Source organism: Hesperophylax consimilis, chromosome 9 (genome assembly GCF_061612785.1).
Source record: "Hesperophylax consimilis isolate HC1 chromosome 9, BYU_Hcon_1.0, whole genome shotgun sequence".
NCBI classification, from domain to species: domain Eukaryota; kingdom Metazoa; phylum Arthropoda; class Insecta; order Trichoptera; family Limnephilidae; genus Hesperophylax; species Hesperophylax consimilis.
The window spans coordinates 21,537,352-21,561,066 of NC_142844.1; the positions used below are offsets into that span (position 1 = coordinate 21,537,352).

Genomic DNA, 23,715 nt, shown 5'->3' on the forward strand with positions numbered 1-23,715 from the left:
CAAATTGCGTGTTGAATATTTGTTGTTTTTATTGATCGCTGAAAAAAGTAGTGAATACAAATCATCCCCCATGTTTGTAACTCCTGGTGTACCGCAGGGGTCATATCTTGGCCCACTGCTTTTTCTAAAATTCATAAATCACCTCGGTTCAAAATTAAACTGTGATTATGCTTTTTGCCGATGATCTTAAATTTTTTCGTAAAATTACGTATTTTTCCGACCATCAACTGCTTCAAAATGACCTCTTCACACTCAATAAATGGTGTAGTGTCAATGATATGCACTTAAATGTTACACTTTCACTCGAAATAGAATTGTAAAGAATTTTTTCTATGTTATTAATAATTCTATTCTTAAAAAGGTGTCTTCCGTAAGAGATCTACACTTGAAGGAATATTTAGGAATCACACTTGATTCTAAATTCATATTTGATGTACACCCTAATGACATTAATTGAAAATCACTTAAAATTATGGGATTTATTCACAGAATATGTAAACCTTTCAGAAACCGTCAATCAATTTTAACCTTTACAGTGCCCTAATTAGAAGTAAACTAAAATACGGAAGCACTATTTGGAATCCACATTACTGTAAATATGAAAACATTTTATAATCGGTTAAAAAAAACGAAAACATTTTCGTCGATAATTTATATGGATTCAGAAAAAATGTTCTGCTATTTTTAAAAAATATGTTGTGCTGTTTATATTATGTATTACTTGCGTCTCTCTTTGTGTCTCTTGTATCTCTATTTGTGTCTCTTACTTTTTGTACTACTCGTATTTGTCATTTGAGTGAGCTTTCATATAATTTTTATTTTAATTCGTTTTATATTTGAATCTTTATTTAGATGTATGAAAATAAATTATGTCTGAGTGGATTTTTATAATTGTTGTACCTATTTGTGTATTAACCGAGTTTTTTTATCAAGATTATTCTCACGTAAGTGAGATCCTCTGTAAAAACCCAGTATAAATAAATAACGAACTTAATTTTCTGCGCCGGGTCTTGCAGCACACGGTTTATGACGATTTCTTACCGACCCGTGGGATAACGGGCTTAGTAGAATTTAGTTTCCATTCTTCCAGTAAACTTCAATTGAACGAAGTTAAACAACATACGTATATTACACATTCACAAATGTTTTTTTATTTGGATAGAATAATGAATCGGTGCCTACGTGACAAGTGAAATTTTGCATACATTCTAATAATATCCGCTGTATGTGACCGGATAACTCATCAAAATGATAATTCAACACCTATAAAAAGTGTTATAAAGTTATGAAAAGTGATGAAACAAAAACTAAGTTAAACAGGTTACATATGTAACTCTTTTACATAGTTTTTGTTTCATCACTTTTCATAACTTTATAGCACATTTTATAGGTGTGTTGAATTGTTTTTTTTTAACATTTTGTTATCAAGTTATCATGGAACCCTGCTGTACATACAAAGGGGCAAAACTCTACTACCAGGGAACTTGACTAAATTGGGCGAAGCTAAAACCCGCGGAAACGGGTTTTATCTGCTAGTTGATGTATTGATAGCACAAGTCTAGCTTATAAACGACTTGTAATCGAGAGATGCGTACATTTAAAAAAAAAAGAAGACAGGATATCACAGGACACCGTGACAAAGGCAGCATTTCAATTAGAAGTGGGTACCTATCGCTAACCTATCCTGTTTCATTCAAGTATTATGTTACTGTACCCTATTGGTTAGTTGAAGGTTATGACGGGTGTTAGGAGCAAGGTTCCACCGAAGGTCAAGTTGGGTTGACCGTTCGTGCAGTGAATGCATTCGATGGGTATTCGTACCTTTGGTTTATGATTCTCCATGCATTCTCCGCCGGTCGTTCGGAATCCGGTAGCCGGCAAGCCGGTAAGACGGTAGACGGTTCGTGAAAATATCTGAACGTTGGCATTAGAATTTTAAAATTCCCGCCACTCGTTTTTCAACCATTTGCACCTTAGCCTAATATTCTAAATTCTCTGCATTCTAAAAATGCTTTCTCATTAGTTAATTTGATAATTTTAATGTAAATATTTTTACCATCACAGCGCATATTCTAACTTCTAGCCTTATAATAATAATGATTTATTTATTTATATTCTCGTACATACGTTTTACAAGTAATGTATGTAAATAGGATTATTAATTTTATTATTATAAAAATACTTTCTCTTTAATGGACAGATTGTAGGAAATCATTGCTGCTCTTGGTTTCTTAGTAACAATATGATTCTATGTAGCTAGCCAATTTTTTTTTATTGTCTTGAAATCTTGTCATTGTATTTGTTTGTAGTTTAGTAGTGAGCCAGATTTTTTACGTTCTTCCGGCGTAGGAAAATCATAGCACATCTCAAAAATTGACAGAGAAATAACATGTCTTGACCGTAATAATTTCTATTTGTTTACAATACTAGCTTTACTTCCCGGCTTTGTCTTTTTGGCTCTTTTTTCTGATTGAACCAGTAAAAAATATTCTTTACGATATTTTAAAGCTTCATAGTTAGAAATAACTTTTCCATCTGAAAACAGTTGTTGCATTGATTTAAAGTTTTCAAAAAGAAAAACAGTAAATATAACTCTAATTGTTACAGTTTTCGCTGTTTTTTGATCGGGTTTTCAGCTATAAACCTGAAAATTTGTTTGTCTGGATCTAGTTAGGTTCAGATTATTATGTACTAATATTTAGGTAGGTAATGTCCTTCAGTCTTGTTACTTGATATTGTTTTGGGTGTGTCTTGACGATCTTATATCACGCTTTCGCCTAATAAATATTTTGGCCATAAATATAATTTCGCAAACCCACAATTAGATCCAGCGTATAAACAGGCAATTTGTGACACACATTAATGGTATTCAAAAGTTACATTACAAGCTCTTATACTATATTCGCCATAAAGTTAATTGCCCACTCCGTAATATATTATCCAGTAATATGTAAGTCAGTGGCTATCAATTTTATCAAAACTCAGCACCAATTATTTTGATTACATCGTGCTGCTATCCTTGAATGCAACGTTTTATTAAATGCGATTCCTATAAATAATGATTAATCTACATCGATTTTGGCGTGCTTGAGCTTGATTGAAGTTCTGCGAATTGTTTTAAGGTCGTTAAAAAATTTAATTAAACGACATAAATATTATTTTCGTTCTCTATGGGTATTCGTAAATAAAACGGATGGTTTCTTTAATTATTTCTGTAACCTCAAAGCAAAATAATCAGAACTGAAAACGCCGTAACCCTTTACAGAAGGCTAAAGCATTCTGTATATTTTACGCTTTGTAATTATTTAGTTTGCATATGTTCCAGACAGTGAGTTATTTCTGATGGTCATATTACAAAAATATTTATTATACTAAAACAAATATTATTTAACTCTAATGCCAATGAAAGATTCGTAAAATCTTCGCTGAGAGATCAAACAATTTAATTCGAACTTAACCTTGAAAATCTTTTATGCCTACCGACTTATTTTATCTGTTGATATCGTTTTTATTGATAGGTCTGCCTCCATCTGTTAATGTTTCTTCTTTTTGAAATGCCATGACTCCACCATTTACTGTTTCGCTGTATTCACTATTGACCAGAATTGTCTCCAACATTTACATCTAGTAATCAGATCTGTCTAAAATATTTACTATTTGTTCCTACACCAGACTTATCTCCAATATTTAATGGTTCGCTGTTTTGGCCAGACTTGTCTCCGACATTAACTATTTTGATTGGTCAGAAAATATTTCACGTTTCATCATATTGTCCAGTTTTGTCTCCAACATTTATAATTTCTTCATATTGATAAGACCCGTCTGCAACATTTAATATCGTATAATAACCAGGTCTGTCTGCAACATTTAATATTTCATAATATCCAGGTCTGTCTGCAACATTTAATGTCTCCTCATATTGACCAGGTCTGTCTGCAACATTTAATATGTCGTCCTATTGACTAGGCTCTGCAACATTCTGTTTTCGCTTTCTGTTATTCCTTGCTTTTTGCATTTCGATTGTGGCGTCTAGATACTATATACGAGTAGGTACTAGACCTATATATTATAGCCGTCTGCTTAAAAAAACAGCGACGGCTTGCCAAGAAATATCCCAATTCCGCTCCGCTCCGTGTCCCTCGGGCTAGTCAACTTCTGCCAATCGATATATCCGTAAACCGAACCAACGGTAAAATTGTTTTTGCTTTCATGGCTCTACAAGTCTTTTATAAAATGTCAAGGCCGATCTGTCTAGTATTTTGAAATAGAAAGAGTGTTTTTTTTGCCTTATTGTTCGCTTATTTCCCGACCTACAGTAAATTGCAACGATATTTTTACGTATATGTATTTAAATATCCACGTATATTATGTTTGCTGAAAGCTGAACATAATGTCATGGTAATTTATTAGGCCTTGCAGATTGGAGTTTAAATTAAATCAATAGTCGCTAAGATACCGAGCAGAAAATTAATAACTTTTTAACACAATTATAAACTTTTCGATCGATTTTCAGAAGTGGTTTGCTGTTGCTATTGGTTAACTCTCTCCGTCAAAACATTGGTCTGTGTTAGTCGTCAAATATTTACTTAGCCCTCTGCCGGCATTTTTATATTGGTATTGGTGAACAGCTGATAGATAATAGTCGATTGATATTCGAACACAAACAAGTAGTCACGTAACTAAAACTTTATTGTTGTTTTATGAAACCACCTGATTTGATGGTACGTAACAAACATCCTTGGAGGTGATCTTGACAGAAATACCTAGGAAATAACTGCCAAAAGAATTACCTATCTACTTTATTCTTATCCCAGTTTGAATTTTTTTGTTATTATTAATCTTAATCTCGGCAAGGTTTTAGTAGAGAATTTTATAGCATTTTTGTTGAGGCCATCAATTTTTAACTATATTCTATCCTCCTTCCCTCGGATTATTATCGAAACCTTTTTCCATGTACCTACTTTGCGAACTGAAATAGTTGCGTAGACTTAGAAATGCCTAGCACGAAAAGCTTTGCCAATTTGTTTCAGTTATAGTTAAGAGGAAGCTACTAGCCAAAAATGTGTATATTCTTGGTATACCTTATATTGTAGGTAATAGGCATTAAAATCGCTTGACAAATGGAGTCTAGAAAGGTTCGATTTCAACCACAAAACTTGTTTTTATTTATTTTGTAAATAATTTTATAAAAAAGCAAAAAAGTTAATCAAGTGAAACTGTCACACATAATTTTAGCTATAATACTGTATTTTTTAAAGTTGTTTCTTGAATGTTTTTTTTTTGTAGTTTACACTAACATTTTTTATTGAGTAATTTTAGAAAAAGACGCGGAAAGATTTTTCACTCCTTATTTATTTATATTTGAAACGAAAATGTTCAATATTTGTTAATTTGTTGTTCTCAGACCTCTGTAATAAATAGTTAATTTGATATTGGCTAATTTATTTCTCGTCATATTCTCTTTTAAATGTCTTAGATTCTACTTAATTTCTCTGACCTTCATCAAATTAAGGATTTTCGTGAAGGTTCTTGAAAAAACCCGTTTTGCCGAAATGTCCTTGTATTATCCGCAAGGTCCTGCCGCATCCTTTGAATAGAATAATGACGAAATTCTCGCACTGGGACCATTGCGTGAGTCAGCAAGCTCTGCCGTCGACAGCGAGAGGCGCGTGGGACTCGATGTTCGCTCCGTAGCGGTTATTTATCGGTACAGACTAGAAAACATTATTTTTAAATTCAATGCACGCAAGTCAATGTGGAGCGGATTCCTCGATCGATTTGCGTAAAGCGTGTGCAAGTTAGTTCCTTTTATTAGGTCGCATTACGACAAAATAGCAGCAAAATTGGCTGTCAAGTCAATCGGGTCTTCGCACGAATTTAATGGAAGTGGGTAGAATTCAAATAATATTGCCATGTTATTCGTAAGCCGGCAATATTTGTCTCCCTTATAACGTTTTATTTAGGTAGTCTGTGATCTGTCACCAATGGAAAGAAAAAGTGCCACAGACGTGTTTTCAACAAAAGGGTTAAAATAGAAATATTTTTTTAAAATTCTCACGTAAAGTCTTCTCCTGGTTTTTATGCATATTTTATTGCGTTTTCTTAGGACGGGTTGTTTCACAGAATTTGAATAATTCATCAAATTTCAAAGTTGAATTTCAAGTTCTGTGAAGGTTCTATTCAGATTCTGTTATTATTTCAGTTTTGTGAAACAACTAGCCAATAATGATATAATAACAGAACTCTAATAGGACTTTCGCAGAACCTGAAAATTTGATGAATTCAAATTCTCCGAAACAACCCGTCCTTAGTGTTATAATACGATTTTATCCGGTGATTTCGAAGCCTTATTTTGTAGAATTCCTAGAAGTTTAAAAGTTTATTAGCGTTATGTCATGTCCACGCTAAAGCTCTTTATGTACACGATGACAGAATACTATAACATTTTGTTAGATTTTTTTCTTCTGTATATTATATTGACATTTTCAACATACATACTCTCGTCAGCGTCGAGCGTTTACACTCAAATTAAGGCGTGCCAATAATAATATTTTATCTGACCATGTAACTTTATAATTCGAAGGCTTCCAACAAAGATAACGTCAACATTTAAAAAGTTTTTTTGGTTGCGAAACATTTTCACATTTTGTTTTAAAATTCCTTCACGAAACTTTTGTGGATATTTTTCTACCAAAAAATGTCTGAGGTCACGGATGGCTGTTTGCGTTTGGTGTAGTGCCTAAAAGTGTGTCATAATGCAGCTGCTATGCAGGTTTTGTGCATTATTACACAAGCGATTACGCAAATAAAATACCAGTAAACATTTATTCAATTAATAAACCGTCGGTACTAGATCACAACTATTTATAATCAGTGACTCAATATAAAAGGATTAAAATCCGGATTTTACTATGTGAAAAAAGATAACTGTATTTAAAAAACGAAATTCAACTTGTTTTTTTTTTATTGGCGCACCCTGTTTTCGGTTATTTATTTGTTTTTCTACACTTAACTCAACTAACGAGGTTATCAACCAAACATAGCGGTGTAATAGTTAGGTATAACTTCACTTTTAAATACACGCATATGTTAACGCCGTCATTGTAATAACGTAGAAGTGCCTAAAAAATGTATAATTTATGGTTCCGGTTATTTGTGGCTAAATCCGATGCATGGCTCCGGCTGGCGTCACTGAGAGCGAACGTGCCGCTTGCCGCATTTACGTCATCTTCGTATCTTCAAGACTTTATATATATAATTATATTCCTCCGACCGCTGACATTCCTAATTTTACAGTGGCTACGCCTTACCACACTAACTAACTACCAAACCGTTTCCCCGGAGGCAGAGGCAGAGAGGATAAACCGCCACGCAACTCTATCTTCGCGCACGCTCCTTGCTTTATTTACTTTTATATATCGTATCGTGCGTACTTACTCTTCTGTTATTCTGACTCTATTGACATGACACTAGTTTATTTTTATTTTTTTTTATTGTTGATACATTTTTTTTACAATATTTCATATTTCAATTTAGTAATGTTGGCCTCACTGGGTACCTTTACTATCTATACTGATTTGTAAGATAACCAAGGTCGCCAGTTTACATAAGACCTTTCGACTCCTGTGAGACCCCGAGAAGCCAAATTTGATGGCTTATGTGGTCGAGGGGTAAGGCTCTCGACTAGCAAGCTGGAGGTCGCATGTTCAAATCCCGTCGTGCGCAAGTAAATTTTATTTAGTTAATTTGTGTTGTTTAACAGTTTAATAATTTAAAATAATATGTAGTGTATTTGCGAAACGTTAGAAAGTGGAAGATACTCTCAGTATCGCCCTGGTGTAAGACCACCATTGAGAATTGAAAAGTTTCTTGAAATTGCTTTGGCCGTGTTTGGTGACTAGATCCGAATAGTCAGGTACTTTCCCACCTTCCTGTCTCCCATCTCTGTTTCGGGATAGCATAGTATTACTAGCTCCAGACGGTTGGAATCAGTTGTGTGGTTTCACATCGAAAAAAATACATGTAATTTTCTGAAAAGATTCATTTCAACAATTGTGCTTATTTAGGCTTTAGTCAAACAGACACATCTATCACTTCAGTAGTATCTAGTATTTTGTGACTTCATATTATGCAGTTAAGGTTTTGTTTTGTCCAACTTTCCCAGAAACGTAGATATTTGGAAGTCTAGCCGTGCCTACTGCCTATACGATTTATGGGGCTAGACTACCCCCTATTTCCGAGGGGGTGGAAGGTTCGACTGCGGATGTTCCACTGCACAACTAGTTCTAGTAAGCAAATTTAACAACAGAAACGGGAACAATATTCCAGTATTTAAATTCATAACTACAACCATTACATGAAATAAAATATAAAAAGGCGAAAAGTTACCTACGTAAGGTCAAAGTATTAGCAAGCATAAAATGAGTGGATTTCAAATTTTGCTTTCCTCACCACATTTTACGAATATTGTGGTCTGCGGTGAACATTCATAAATTATGAGATGTGCATTTTTCTGTAATATACTTTATGTATATTGTTAATGTTCGTACAAAGCAGATACATTTTAGCTTGCCATAATTAATATGTATACTTTTATCTACTTCCACCATCGACTTGTTTCAGAAGAGCCCTTCCTTTGTCTATGATAAATAAAGGGTTATTTTTGTGGTAAATAAAATTATATGCTGCATTTTGCATACATTTTGGTATTCGACTGTTAACTGTAAAATCTTTGATACACCGCAAAATACATCGAAAATGAATTGACGTGTTTTTGATATACAGGCGCAAAATACAATCGAAAATAAATTAACATGTTTTTAATATACAACGGAAAAATACAATCGAAAATAAATTAATAAGTTTTTAATATACAACGGCAAAATACAATCGAAAATAAATTAACAAGTTTTTGATATACAACGGCAAAATACAATCGAAAATAAATTAACATGTTTTTGATATACAGCCGCAATATACAATCGAAAATTAACATGTTTTTGATATACAGCCGCAAAATACATCGAAAATGTATTAACATGTTTTTGATATACAGACGCAAAATACAATCGAAAATAAATTAACATGTTTTTAATATACAGCCGCAAAATACATCGAAAATTTATTAACATGTTTTTGATATACCTACAGCCAAAATACAATCGAAAATAAAATAATATGTTTATGTTATGTTAATTGTTAACAGAACCTAGTGAGGCTCACATTACCTAATAATATTTTAGAAAAAAATACTTCTAATGTATCAATAAAAAAAATATACAACCGTAAATTACAATTGAAAATAAATTGATTTTTTTTTCGTAGCTATATGGAAATGCTCAAGATTAATGTATTAATTACGCCCCTCTCAACCCAACCTACCCTAATCCAACAAATAAAGCGTATGGGGGTGGGATCGGCCAAATGAGGCAATAAAACGAGAAGAATGAAGTTTCTTAGTTAGGTAAGGTTAGGTAAAGTTGGGTTAGGTTAGGCGTAACGTGCACACTGCGAGCATGTAATGTAGATCAATAGTGTTCCGGCTGGTGTGTTTTAGTATCGGAACAGCGCTAAGTTACCATTGAGAGACATACCAAGCCTGCTGTAGAAAGTGTTTACGTCTGTTTGACATGACGTATGATAATGTTGTGTTTGTACGGTGAACGTATAGAATGTATAGATTAGCGACTTGCGCTAGTTGGCGGGCGCTCGCTATGCGGAATATTCGGTCCGCCCGCCATTACATCACCGAACCCGTGACGACGCGAATCTTGCCTCCTCTTGGCTTGGCTCGGTAATATGTACCTACTCTCATCGCATCTCACACCAGGAATCTGGGAGATCCTATGCGAGATGGATAATCTCAAACATTACGCTCGTAGTACCGAAATGGCACACGCATTTGACTTTGAGACAATTCGCTGCAGCGTAAAAAAATGACACTGGGATTTTTGCGCACATATTATATTATGTACGGTGGTAGCCTGGCTCTTGCGATAGGAATAAGAGCCTGGTAATTGTTATTGTGGGATTGTTAGCTTGCTGTTGGACCTTGTGATATGTGAAAACAAGCTTGGGTATTGCGGGAAGAATAAGGAACTCCAGTGAAAAATATTATGGCTTAAAAATATATATACATACAGGGTGTATCGGCACGTACCCGACAAACTTTAACCAGCTATTCCTTAGCATATTTGGAGTAAAAAAATCTTATGTGCACTTTGCTGTCCGGTAACGTTTTTTTTAATAAAAAATTATTATTCATATTTTCACCACATGTCACCACTGTTTTATCCTTTGTCAAAGTTTGAAAACCCATCTGGCAAATATTTTATTCGAATTCCGTTGAATAATGCACGTGTGTACCTATATTGGCGCACACTTACAATCACAACGAAATGGCACGGCACCATTCGTCTCATTTTTAACTATTATTATTTAGTGTGTGCGAAAGAGCGAAGACGCTTTTTGACATACTTGCTTATAACAGCTGTTGAACACGAAACGCAATGTCAATGACAGTGAGGTAGTGTGGAAATTTTATTTTTTTTTGTTTTCAATTGAAAAAAAATGCTACCGGACAGCAAAGTGCCCATAACATTTTTTACTCCAAATGTGCTGAGGAATAGCTGGTTAAAGTTTGTCGGGTTAGTGCCGATACACCCTGTATAGATCGACAAACGCTGACTCTGAAAATATATTTATATACCTTTATTAAATTTTCGTACGTAGAATTTATAAATCGTCATTTTAAAACTAATAAAATACCATCGCATTAAACACACGCTTTGGTTGTTACGACTGAATTTGCTTATTCATCACAACCAGTCTACGTGAGTATTATATCTATGGTCTACAACATTCACATCGGGGTTTCCAATTTGTGGAGACTTCCCCAAATAAATTGCAGGGAATTTTTAATATTTTCAAGAATTGGTTTTTTTTGCGTGGAGAACCTTTTTGGGAGGAAAATGCAGGGATTCTGGGCATTTGTTGATTATCAAACCAAATTGAAAAATAATATTTACAATAATTGTGAGAACGCACTATGTTTCGTTTTCGTTTGCGGCAAATTTAAAAATGTCTACTTTTAAAGCCTGAACGAAGGGCAAATCCGAAAATAACTAGATAATAAAAAATTAATGCTAATTTCAATAGAATTTTGTTTCATTTTGGGTAAAGCAACTTGTGGTGATTTTGTGGGGAATTTGAAAATCTCTTCATCTCTTTTGGGTATTGTAGAATACAGCTCTGGTCCACATTCACATTTGAACCGACGAACATGTTTTACTGCAGGTTTTTAAACACCGGTAAATTGTTTATCAAGTGCGGTCATTGATGCATTATTGCACTTTGATTCAATACGATAACATTAGTGAAGAGATGCTAACATTTTACTCAGTGTTCTTCGATGTTAAAAGCGGGTAATCGAATGAAAAACGTAGGCATTTTGTGACTGGTAACGACACGGATCACGTCCATAGATTTGATGCTTTTTCGGGAGACCAAACAATATTCCGAAAAAATAAAACTTGGAATTTTTTAAAATTATATAAACTAACAATAACAATAAAAAATATACAGGTATTTAAGGTAGAAGGTCATTAATGACCTAAAAAAATTTAAAAAGTTAAAATGGACTGCCCTTATTCATTATAGCTCAATGAACTGTAGGGTTTGAAACCAGGTACGGGCAAATAAAATAAATTTTAATCTTTTATATTTAACAAACATAATAAAATTATACTAATAATTTACACCACATTCAATAATGGAAGATACTTTCAGTATCGCTAAAGGGGAGAACCCCATTCCCAATAGAAACATTGGTTGAGATTGCCTTAGTTGTGTTAAACGACCAAATCTGAAAGGCCAGGTTCTCCACAATTGTTCTCTTCCCATTTTTCTTCTTCTTTGCCACTTTGCCACTTTCTACCCCCCGGCATCTCTAGAATGGTGATGCCATAGTTTCTGGCAGTTGGACATCTTGTGCCGTATCGATACGATACGAATGTATCTAACACCCCAGCTAGGAGCATCTGTTCCGGTGCGACCGGAACACCAAGGGCGCTGAATTTTTAGAGCAGTTGGTGCAAAACTTCACGTGAACAAGAAAATGAAATACGATTGAAAACTGACTTCACTTGACATCACTTTTATGTTACATTTAAAAATATATTTTCCTGTTGTTGTTTTGCACAGCATTTCAAAATAAAGTCATCCTTGAAGCATTGTTTTTCATGAACATTTTGCGGGAATAGTTATAATTTATAATCCTGTCACTGACGGCCGGCATAGTCCAGTGGTAACGCATTGGACTGCCATTCCGAAGGTCGCGGGTTCGAACCCGGCGTGCGCAAATAAATTTTATTTGATTGATTTGTGTTATTTCACAATTAATTAATTAAAATAATATATAGTATATTTGCGGCACGTTCCAGAGTGGAAGATACTACCAGTATCGCCCTGGTGTAAGACCACTATTCAGAATTGAAACGTTGCTCCAAATGGCTTTAGCCGTGTTTAGTGACTAGATCTGAATAGCCAGGTACTTCCCCACCTTCCTCTTTCCCTTCCCCACTTACCTTCAGCCTCACAACATCCCCCAATTGGGGATGCCATAGTCTCACTGGCTCCAGACGGGAGCAGTTGGGACTCTTGTGAGGTATTCACTATAAAAAAAAAACATATTATTTCTTTTCAGCGTACTTTAACTAGTCTTATTTTCAGTGTGCCCCAACTAGTTTGCGTATTTGTTTTGAGCTGTAATACAATTCTATTTATTAAAATAGCTTCTCTGTCATTTATTGATGTAAAAAAAACTAAGTGCTAACGGGTATTGCATTATGCAGCGCGCAATTTTTATTTTGATTCTCTTTTCAATGGGTATTGTTTTATAGTAATAATACATTTATTTTAAATATATTTGTAAAACAAAGACTTCATACCAGATTTTCCATTTGCATGTTTTGAGAAAGAACATTATCATTTACCCCACCCATAATAATAACTCTTCGAGCCAACCAAAATCCATTCAATGTTTCAAATTTCACCATAATAATGCTTCCAACATGCCAAGCGGCAATATGAGAACCGACAATTTGACGCGGAAATGAGTTTATCATTTTCCGATATTATGTCTTTAATGTTTTTGAGGTTCAACGATGCTATTTTTTTTACTACCTGACTGGTACATGTGCAGTAGTCTGCGGACTGAAGATTACCCTGATGATATCCAACCTCCGATGGTTGATTTTTTTTATGTGACTACCGCATAAGAGCAACTGCTCCCAACCGTCTGGAGCCAGTGAGGCTATGACATCCCCAATCGGAGTTATGAGGCCGAAGGCAGTGGGGAGGGGAAAGAGTTAGGGGAGAGGAAGGTGGAGAAGTACCTGGTTATTAGGATCTTGTAACCAAAGACGACCAAAGCCCTATCAAGCAACTTTCAATTCTGAATAGAGGTCTTACACCAGGGCGATACTGAGAGTATCTACCATTCTGAAACGTGCCGCAAATATACTATGCATTATTTTTAATGAATAAATTGTGAAATAACACAAATTAACCGTATAAAATTTAATGAATAAATTGTGAAATAACACAAATTAACCGTATAAAATTTAATGAATAAATTGTGAAATAACACAAGTTAACCGTATAAAATTTAATGAATAAATTGTGAAATAACACAAATTAACCGTATAAAATTTAATGAATAAATTGTAAAATAACACAAATTAACCGTATAAAATTTAATGAATAAATTGTGAAATAACACAAATTAACCGTATAAAATTTAATGAATAAATTGTGAAATAACACTAATTAACCGTATAAAATTTAATGAATAAATTGTGAAATAACACAAATTAACCGTATAAAATTTACGCCCCGTGAACTCCAGATTCGTAGCCAAGGATCTTAACAACTATTTTTTTTGTATTTAGGAAGAAAATTGAAATAATCAGATGAGTATAAGTTTTATCGAGGAATCTAGCATTTAATTATTGTTATTATTAAGATCACAACGCGGAAAAAATCATTCTCCGTTTAAAAATAATCGGTAAGGCATGCGCGCTTGGTGCTGGGTTGGACGGCTAAATGTTCTCTGTTCACCTTCAGAAATAACTTTTATCACGAGAGGAGTATCCTTGACAGTTGCGTTTTAATGTTTTCACCGATCTATTTCGTGTTTCCTACCGCCACTCAAATAGCCTGAGCTCACCAATCACCAATCGCCATGCCATGGCTGTTAGCCCCTCATGATACCACATAGAAGAAGGAGATAGCATCTTCCTGATGTGAGATGTGACTTCTTGCAGCTAGCGCAACCACGGCAACAATAGATGTGGTATGCGAGTGAGAATTCCAAGAAACTCCGTGCACTCCGTCGTACCGACAGTCGTACCGTCCATTTGATTGATTCCCCTATCATTGCAATCTTTGAGCACTGGGGTCAGGTGGGATGCCTGTCCCTGTTCTACCGGTATTTCAATGGAAGATGCTCCAAGAAGCTAGCGTCATTGGTCTCTTCGGCACCGGTGCGTAGCCGGGAAACACGCCAAACACACGTCCAACATTTGTCACATGAGAATGGGTCGTTTCTATCACTCTTTCTTGAGTTCAACGGTTCGGCTGTGGAACGATTTGCCGGCCTCTGTGTTTCCTCCTTCCTAGAACATGGGGCTAGAACCTTCCTCTACTCAAAAAGATTTAGCGGAGTTAAGAAAGAATTTCGATATTTTAAAATATTTCACATTTATCAATTATCAATTTCACCAGAAGTAAGAAAAAAATGAGCTTACTTTGGACACACGGACACGCCTCTATCGGTTTGTCTCTTCGGTGGTAATAATAATAAGGCTAACGTGAACGCCGGTTTGCAAGCTCCACGTTACGACGGTTCCGTGTGTTTTTAGGAATGTTAGATCATGGTATAAAATAGATTCTAAATCACTATTAGATAATAAATATATTAAATCGTCTTGCGCGTCACTGAATACCATTCACACGAACGCGTGTCTTTAGTCTTTGATATCTGTTGGGACTAAATTATAATAGTTTGACTAAGTAACCGTGTGAAAAGTATCCTCGTAGCATTTATCAAAGAACTCTCTCCATTTCGTGCATGATTTTTCACTATATATCTGATACAAAGGCAATATTGTAATATTTTTTGTATTATTTTATAATACCTTGATCTAAATAGGTTGTTTGTGCACATATTGCACACAGTGAGATTGAAAAGAAGCATTTATAGTTGTAGACGAGCAAAAATAGCCATGTAATTATCTGAATTGAGTTGTTGACAACACGTTCGTTATAAAACTCATGCAATAATATTGGGACGAATCAGCCGACGCGTGATATAAAAATTACACATCTTTTGCAGTTCATGCTTTATTTTTCTATCGAGTCTATATATATATTTATCTATGTGATAATTTTACATTATACCTATGTAGTATATACCCACGTCTCCGTGTTGTTTTGGTCGAAAGAGATTAGTGAATAAGGTCAGTCCTCCGCGACTTGGGTCGAGTTAAAACTGTGGACACGTGGCGTCTTAGTGCCAACACTAATGTCTAGCCGGAAACGCGGAAATGGCTGTCTTTGAACAACTTATAAATGTAGACAACTGTTTACTATCCAAATATTGCACGACAAGAAAAGTTTTGGAACTTTGATCAAAGTGAAGAAAAGTACTGAAAGTTTTCAGGGCACTTTTATGGCTGTTTCAATCAAAAAGTTTAATATTACAAATTCTCTGATTACAAACTTTTTGGAACCGTTTTTACAAGTGGTAGTATGCCCATCATCATCATCAGGTGCTGCCTTCTTGTAGAAGTTGAGCAACTCGCAATCGGAGTTTTGGCATATAAAATGTGGATGGAGAACGCTTTAACCTCCATTGTCACGTTGTCCATGTTCTCACTATGATGTAATTTACCCTTTGTCTACGCTGGCTTCCTGATGTGTTCTTCTTCAAGAGATTGCCTCCTCCCCTCCAAGGTTATTCTTTAAAATGCAGTTTTATGTCACTTAAGTGAGGTTACAACAGCCATCTGATCAGCTGATCAGACCCGTGAGGTCATTAGCCTTTAAAGTGGTACGAAATAGCAACTCAGTTGACAGTTTGACAGACTCAAATGCTTTCTGTGGGTTGGACATTTTAAGCTGTAGAGCATATCTATGTGTGTGATGATAAGCCATTAGCATGTTTCTTTATTTGTATATACGTGTATGTAATTTAAATAAATCAGCTGTTTAACGATATAGCTAGTGTAACTAGTAACGATAATGATGTAAGACGGCCTGGTCTAACATCGATTTTTATCTACCCATTTTCCTTGCCGATTTTACTCAATTCGTTTTCGTTGTCGATGTCCCATAAAATTTAAGCTGATCTTTGTGTGTATGGGGGTGTGTTATTTTATTATTGTTATTAATATGTAATGGTACGCACATATTTGTGAACCGAAACGCGAACCGAGCCACGAATCGGAACGAAGCATTTGCGGTTGTTTCGTTCCTTTCCCGAAGTTGAGGTTCAGTTCGGCAGTTCGGCTCGCGTATGTTATACACTTACTCACATATTGTTATAATAATAATAAGAATTATACAGTTAAAATTTTCAGTGTTTTTTTTTAATGTGTAATTTAAAATATTTAAAACAATTATTAATATTTCTAAGTTTTCTGAAAATGAATAGAGAAATTTTACTCCAATATTTGAATTGTCATGAATTCTTATCGTTTATTATGGTTTAATACATTTTTATCAATCATTTATGCTCCGTATGTTTATTGTTCATCAAATAGGTACTTGATTTAAAATAAAATTGCTTTGGTAGGTACTTAATATTTCTTAAATCTTCATCGCTTCAATAATGATGATTTGTCATACATAGAAAAAAATGTATAAAACGCTTCCGACCCGTTAGCTCTCCTGTAACAAATCAACGCCATTTAAAAAAAATCTTCTTCTGACGTACTCGTTCATATCTTTCAGTGCTCTTCATTATCTAAGCGCCATTTTTTTGTCGGCAGTCGCAATGTTTTCTCACATTTCTAAATTTAGCCGAAGAATGCGTTGGAGAAGTTATAATTAATCGTGTCCCACTTATATGTGTAAGTGACGGTGTATTTATAGGGAAGCCAGCAGGACGCTCTTGGCTTGGGGACCATCTAGTCGGTATAGTTGTAGTAGTTAGGTGACTAATTGATAAGATTGTCGAGTCTTCTGCATTCATCATAGTTCACGCCCTCCAGGATCAGATCAGATTGGTGATCTCTGGATTCTGAACCGACGCTACTTAGTAGTATGCCGGGGTAACGAGGCAGCTAGGAAAAAGGATAAACTTTTTTATATGTGAGCAGAAAAGAGTGAATGGGGAAGAAAATACCCGGAGAACTTTAGTTTACAGGATTTTCGCCTTTACGGAACAGAGTACGCCGGGCTTCTTGGTCTACTCTACATTCAGCAATGTCTAAGTTGGGATTGAAAAGTAACCAACTTTGTACAATGGTAACGCGATATAAATATATCAAAATTTTTGGTTTAGATTCGCTTTCGACTGTAAAATTATACATCCATAAAGTCTGGGAAATTATCGTATTCTCTTCTCACTAACGACCAAACGAAATCCAATCGAAAATCTTGGCTAAAAATTACAATTACGACTCAAATTATGTAAACAATTCTCGCTATCCTACATAGATACCTACCTACTTGGGAGTACACCTATATATTTAATTTCTAATTTTAAAATATTCGCCAATTCTTCCTTATGTACAAAAATTTTTTTTTTACGCAGTTTGGTGATTTTTATTAATAACTTCCAGTTACTTATGTCCCCCTCTTGAATACAGTTTTGTATCAATTTTGACGTTTATAATTTCTATTTTATTTATGCTCGCTAAATCTGCCTTATAACGAATTATTATTCAAAATTTTGCGTTTTTCACAGTTGTTAGACGAACAAAACCACAGCCTTTTATTTTACAATGAATTGCCGTAGTAAAAAGATAGGTTATTTTCCCTGCCTCGTGCAGTCTCGTTACGGTAACTTCCTTCTCCTGGCCCGTCTATAAGGGTAGGGGGTTAATCAACCCTCCCCCACCACCCCCTCCTGCTTTCTTTCCAGGAACATTGTCTACTACGATGAGCTTTTCAATACTCTCATCCTCACGTTACATCGTAAACCAGAAGCACACGAACAATTGCACAAGAAAATAGGAAAACCAGAGAATTAGAAAAGCACAAGGAAAAATGCATATTATTTTTTGATGATTCAATATATTTTTTTAAATACATATTTTTTATCTTTATGGTGCCCTGTTTTTATTTCTATTTAATTTACAGTCATTTTTTTTTTGTTGTTTTTATTCATCTTTATTTCAATTATAATATAAAAGTTTCCTTTTACATATCATATTATTGTGTAGGTACATAGATTGTGTATAATGATGTGTACTGTAAATGATACAAATATTATAGTGTTTAGTGAACTGAGGTGTTAATGTGTTTTTGATAAAAGTAGATATACGAAGAAAAATGAGTATTGCTAATTTATTAAGAATCTCTTTGGTAATCCGGTTAACAACGGGATTACGGGCCTCAAAGAATTAACAGGTTTCATAATAATATTTTAGTAAATTATGAATATATTATCACGATTTCAATATCGATAACACGTGTTCCAACATCGACAACATATATTTGTAATTTACTAAAAGTTTACCAGGCAACTTGTTAATTCATTCGTAAGGCCTAGAATCCCGTTTTCAACTGGATTACCAATAATTTTAAGAGATTCATAACCAATTAGCAATAGTAATTTTTCTCACATTATAATACACTATAATATTTATATCTCTTTTCTCCATGTAGTATTATTGAACGTTTCATCTTCTTCTCAAACATAAAAAACAAAACAGTTCAGTTTTGGATATGATATGTGATAAAGTAGCACAATCGGCAGAAAAGACTACAGATTTCCGTATTCAATTAAATTGTTTTTTCGGACATCTGCTATTTTGTAAATTACATAGAACTTGATTAAATTCGTCTATTATTTAATAATGATGTCACTCCGTGTTACTAGAATAATACTTAGCCCTCACACAGCACATATGTGTTCGCTTGGTTACTAGTTACTACATCGCTTTAGATTAGACAATATTCGGATACAATTCTGTTAAATAGATATTCTCCATGGATATTTGGTATTTGTTCGTAAGCTCTGGCTTTCCGGTCTGCGAGCTTTTCTGTCTATTGTTAGTTCCGAAGGTTTCTTGGCTTCGTCCGGCGGCGGTGACACGTAGTTCCATACTTTACGTTATTATTATTCCCTCAACTGAAGAAATACTCATTCTCACGAGTTATTTTTCCTCTCGCAGATGAATCAGAAAAGCTGAGTGCAATTATTCACGACGATGATATAATGTAATATTATGCAATTCCCGGAATGTTCGCTTCTTGTTCACCTCTGTGGGGCAGTAAAGTATTTAATTTGCGTTTTTACTTTCAATTAAGTGTGCTTTGTATGTTTTTTACTGTTAGGTAAAGTCTAAAAGTTGGTAAGGTAATAAAGTGCTTAGTATCGATTGCTTCTTCCCGATGAAACGAACTGCATCGGCGTTTTTTAAATCCCGTTCCACTATACCAAACTGTTATAAAGTTACTTATTTCGGTTTATATAATCGAACCTCGCTTTAGCTAGCACGAGCATTATAATTTAAATTGTTTTAGGTTAATTTCTATAATTTTAGGGAAATGTATGTTTATTAATCTACTCGGTCGCCATAATGAATTGACGGAAGAGATCAATTAGCACTCTTTTCGACGTGCTATTTTTTCCTTGCGATAAATAAATGACGAATTATTTTTTGATTTTTATAGCTATCGTGGCAGCATTGTGTTCTCTTGAAACTATCAATTATTAATAGTGTTTGTTTGGGTTTGGAAGTTAATGCGAGACGATGTGAGTTAGGGTATAGATACCTACCGGCATATGTAAATACCGGCATTTAGCATAAATGAGGGAACTCGTATGCAGTGAATCGAATAGGAATGACAGCTGAGAAAGTGGCGTACATGGGTGAGCGAGACGCGGAGTATAGCCGCTATATTTACCCCGGGGAGGTGGCGGGTGGCGGGTGGAGGGTGCCTGGCGCCGGGCGTCGCGGCGGCGGCCCGCCACTGGGTGGCTGCTACTGACGGCGGAAGGATCCTAGCGTACAGACGAGTCGACGAGCCAACACACTAGAGGTGTGACACCACGCTGCCACTGCCACTGCCACTAACCTTTCTCATTGTCGGTCATCGATCTGTTTACCTTTTGCGTTTCACTTCGTGATTGTTGTTTCGTCGACATAACCCCAGTACCCGTACCTACTCTTAAAAAATTCTGAAATAATATTATTGCGCCATTGTAGTTTCTATAAGCTTTTTAAATATAATTCAGAGCGCTCCTCATGTACGTAGCCGCGTCTAGATTCGGTTCGCATTTTATTTTCATAAAAAAAACTGAAACCGGTAGCTTTGCTTACAACTACAGCCAGCATATTTATATCCTTGTTTTCCCGAGCTCGACCCTCAGCGTCGTCTTGCGAGTACGGTGGAAGCTCCCTCTCCCGCAGGCGCTATTTTTAAACGATATCAACATTGGCAAACGCTAGTTCGCGCTCTGGCGCATTATTTATATCAAAACAAAAATAGTGTTCAACGAAGAATTGACTCTACCAAACGTTATACTCCGCTTGTGTCTTCTATTATTTAAAATCAAAGTCAACTTTACTTTAATTCAACGTTGAGACGAAACTTTAAAAGGTGGAATACGTATTTATGTTTTATTTTTTGTTCACAGGCTCTTGAAACTATTGACTGGCCGACTGAAGAAAGCTGAAGACGAAATCGCCGAAATCGCTGAGACGCAGAAACGCATCGCTGCATTAGTGGAACTCATAAACAAATTACTTGTAAAAGTAAAAGACTTCAAAGTGTTTGGTGAAAATCAAAAGATTCTCGAAAGTGATTTAGCGAAATTGAAAGACAGTGTAAACGAAGCTAAAAAAGAATCTTTAGCGTCTATATCGGGAGCAAATAAGAAATACAACGATAGACAGCAGTCGGTGCCGTCAGATCTGACTCAGGATCTTTCCGCCTTGGAACTTCTGACAGAAACGCTGACCAGCGCCATGGACGAGAAGGACCGTGAATTCAAGAGAGCGAGGACCGTCCGCACAGATTACGCCGCCGATGTCGAAGAAGTTCAAGGGTGGTTGCAGAAGGCGGAGCTCAAGGTCCAGGATAGGGCGTCGCAGCCGCAGGTGCTCAAGGAGAACTTACAGCAGATACAGTCTGAGATTGGAGGGATCGCTGACAAGCTGGAGCGGCTTACCAACAATGGCCGAACCATCATCGACAACAGCCACGATGACGCCGAAAAGGAATTAATTCAATCAACGATTAATAACCTCACGGAACAACTGTCCCGTGTCAAGTCTTGGCTCGAAGAGAAAAAACAGAAAGTCGGCGACTGTTTGGACGCTTGGGCTCGCTTCCTGGCTCTGAATGAAGCAGTCTGCGAGTGGGTCAAGGAGCAGAGAGAGTTCCTGGCGCGCCCCCTACAACTGACTACGCTGCAGGATACCAGGCACAAGCTTAACGAGTACACGGTATGCCCCTTATCACTAATGGCGCTTTGTTGTTTTCCTTATTTGATAACACCCACTATCGAGGTTTTATAATACCGCGATAACATGTTTTGTTCCACACTAGCGCATGCGCATAACTGAACTACCAAATCATTCAATCTCGCGAGTTGCGAGCGGGTGGTTATCAATAACGAATATGACTGCCGAGTGTTTTCGATTATGTGTTTTTTCATTGAAAGTTAATTTGAAATGTTTTCTTCGCAGACTACGCTGAAAAGTTGTAAGGGTCAAACGAAGAACTTGAGCGAGATGGCCAAGGAATTGGAATACATCGAGCAAACAGCAAGTGTTGGAGAACTGCCCAGAATATTGGAAGCTACGGAAGCCGCTAAAGCCGAGGTTGAAGTTCGGCTCATGGAGAAAGTAATATTGATAAATTTTTGGTAAAATAATAATTGATTATTGTATTATCTGATTAGATCGTGCATTTACACAATCCTTTATATTTTTAGAACGCGCTGCTTCAGGAAACTTCCGAGGAATGGGAACAGTGTGAGAAGAAAATGAAAGACATCAGACACTGGATAGAGAAGACCCGCTCGACCCTCGAGTCGCCTCAGAACAAAAAGAAGACGCTCAGAGATCAACTGACATTGAGAGAAAAAATTTTGGGTGATATTTCAATCCAAAAAACCAAAATATCTCTATCTATTGACAAGTTGAATGTGAGTTGGTGTATAATTGTTTCGGGGATTCATTAGACAGTGGAAAATTTAAATGTGGTAAGATGCTAACACTGTTTGCGATTGGTCCACAGGTGCACTTCAGGTCTGGCGTAGGCGGAGACGAGTCCGTGGAGCGCGAGGCCGCCGAGCTCGGAAGCGAGCTGGACGGGGTAGGCGGTCTGGCCCGGGAGCAGGCCGAGCAGTTGGAGCGCGCTCACGCGCAGGTGGAGGCGCACGCGGCCGAGCTGCAGCAGCTCCGTGCCCGCGTGCTGCACGCCGAGCAGAGACTGCGCGCCGCGCTGGCGCCTAACTTCAGCCCCCGCGATCGGGACCACGCAGAGCACGAACAGCAGGTATGTCTTCTGCGCCACGCATCATGTTCCCTTCAATTGTTGGCGACACCTCTCAAACGTGTCTATGCGACTCCCTGAATATGGAAACCATCAGCGGTCGACCGAGTTCCCCGGGAGTCGGGAAGGCTTTTTGAGATGTTTCACTTATCAGGATATTAATTACATTTATAATTTGGCCATCCCATTATACATCTACAAACTACCTATCAGCAAATCAGACATGTTTTTTTCTTCATTTTATGACATTTAACGATATATTTTCACGATATTCTTGATTGCAAAGTATAGACTTCTTATTCAAAATTTATTTCTCTTTTATCTTAAAAATTTAAGATATTCACATTGAATAACTGTTTCCGTTGAACGGATTAATGTGGCTAGCGATTGATTGATTGATTGATTGATTAGCTATTGATTGTTTGTTTGTGTACACACAACGAGTAGTAGTTTTGTCCTTAAAACGTGGTCCCGATGGTAAGACACAAGACACGGGCGGGACTTAGCGGGACTATCGGGACTATCGGGACATTCCTGGTGCACCTTTCAACAACTTTCATCGCTTGGTTCTGGTATTTTCGCCTCATATCTTCATGTATATATTCTACATATTATTATATAAGTATAGCTTGAGTTGAATGGTGGAGGCGTCGCTTTATTCACCGCTTTATCGTCAGCTGCCAGCATTTGGTCGGAGTGGAGGTACTGTTTAATGTTTTCTAAAACATTGGATGTATTCAAAATATGTTTAAAAACTTCATCACTTTATTTGTTCATCCGTTTCCATTTTGTTTACGCTTTTTTGTTATTATTTTTAAGTATTTTGGTTACATCCTTCGTTTTTATTTTTATACTTTTATTCTTTTTCACAATGCATTTTTTTCTTTTTGCTTTTTTCCTTTCCCGTCCGTCACACATTCCTCGCGATCATTCGTCCTCTAATTTTGAATCATTATCCTCAATAAGGCGTGTCGCGAA

General features: G+C 36.1%; 1 protein-coding gene across 10 annotated transcripts in view; it reads left to right on the top strand.

Annotated features, from left to right (window-relative positions):
• Window positions 1-23,715, top strand: part of Msp300 (Muscle-specific protein 300 kDa) — a 280,129-nt gene that overhangs the window by 192,082 nt on the left and 64,332 nt on the right. For all 10 annotated transcript variants that reach the window (XM_089635781.1, XM_089635784.1, XM_089635785.1 and 7 more), the window contains 4 exons: window positions 20,873-21,683; window positions 21,927-22,085; window positions 22,175-22,387; window positions 22,480-22,740. In XM_089635781.1, the coding sequence (XP_089491907.1) occupies window positions 20,873-21,683; window positions 21,927-22,085; window positions 22,175-22,387; window positions 22,480-22,740 (1,444 nt within the window). The remainder of the gene's footprint in view (window positions 1-20,872; window positions 21,684-21,926; window positions 22,086-22,174; window positions 22,388-22,479; window positions 22,741-23,715) is intronic.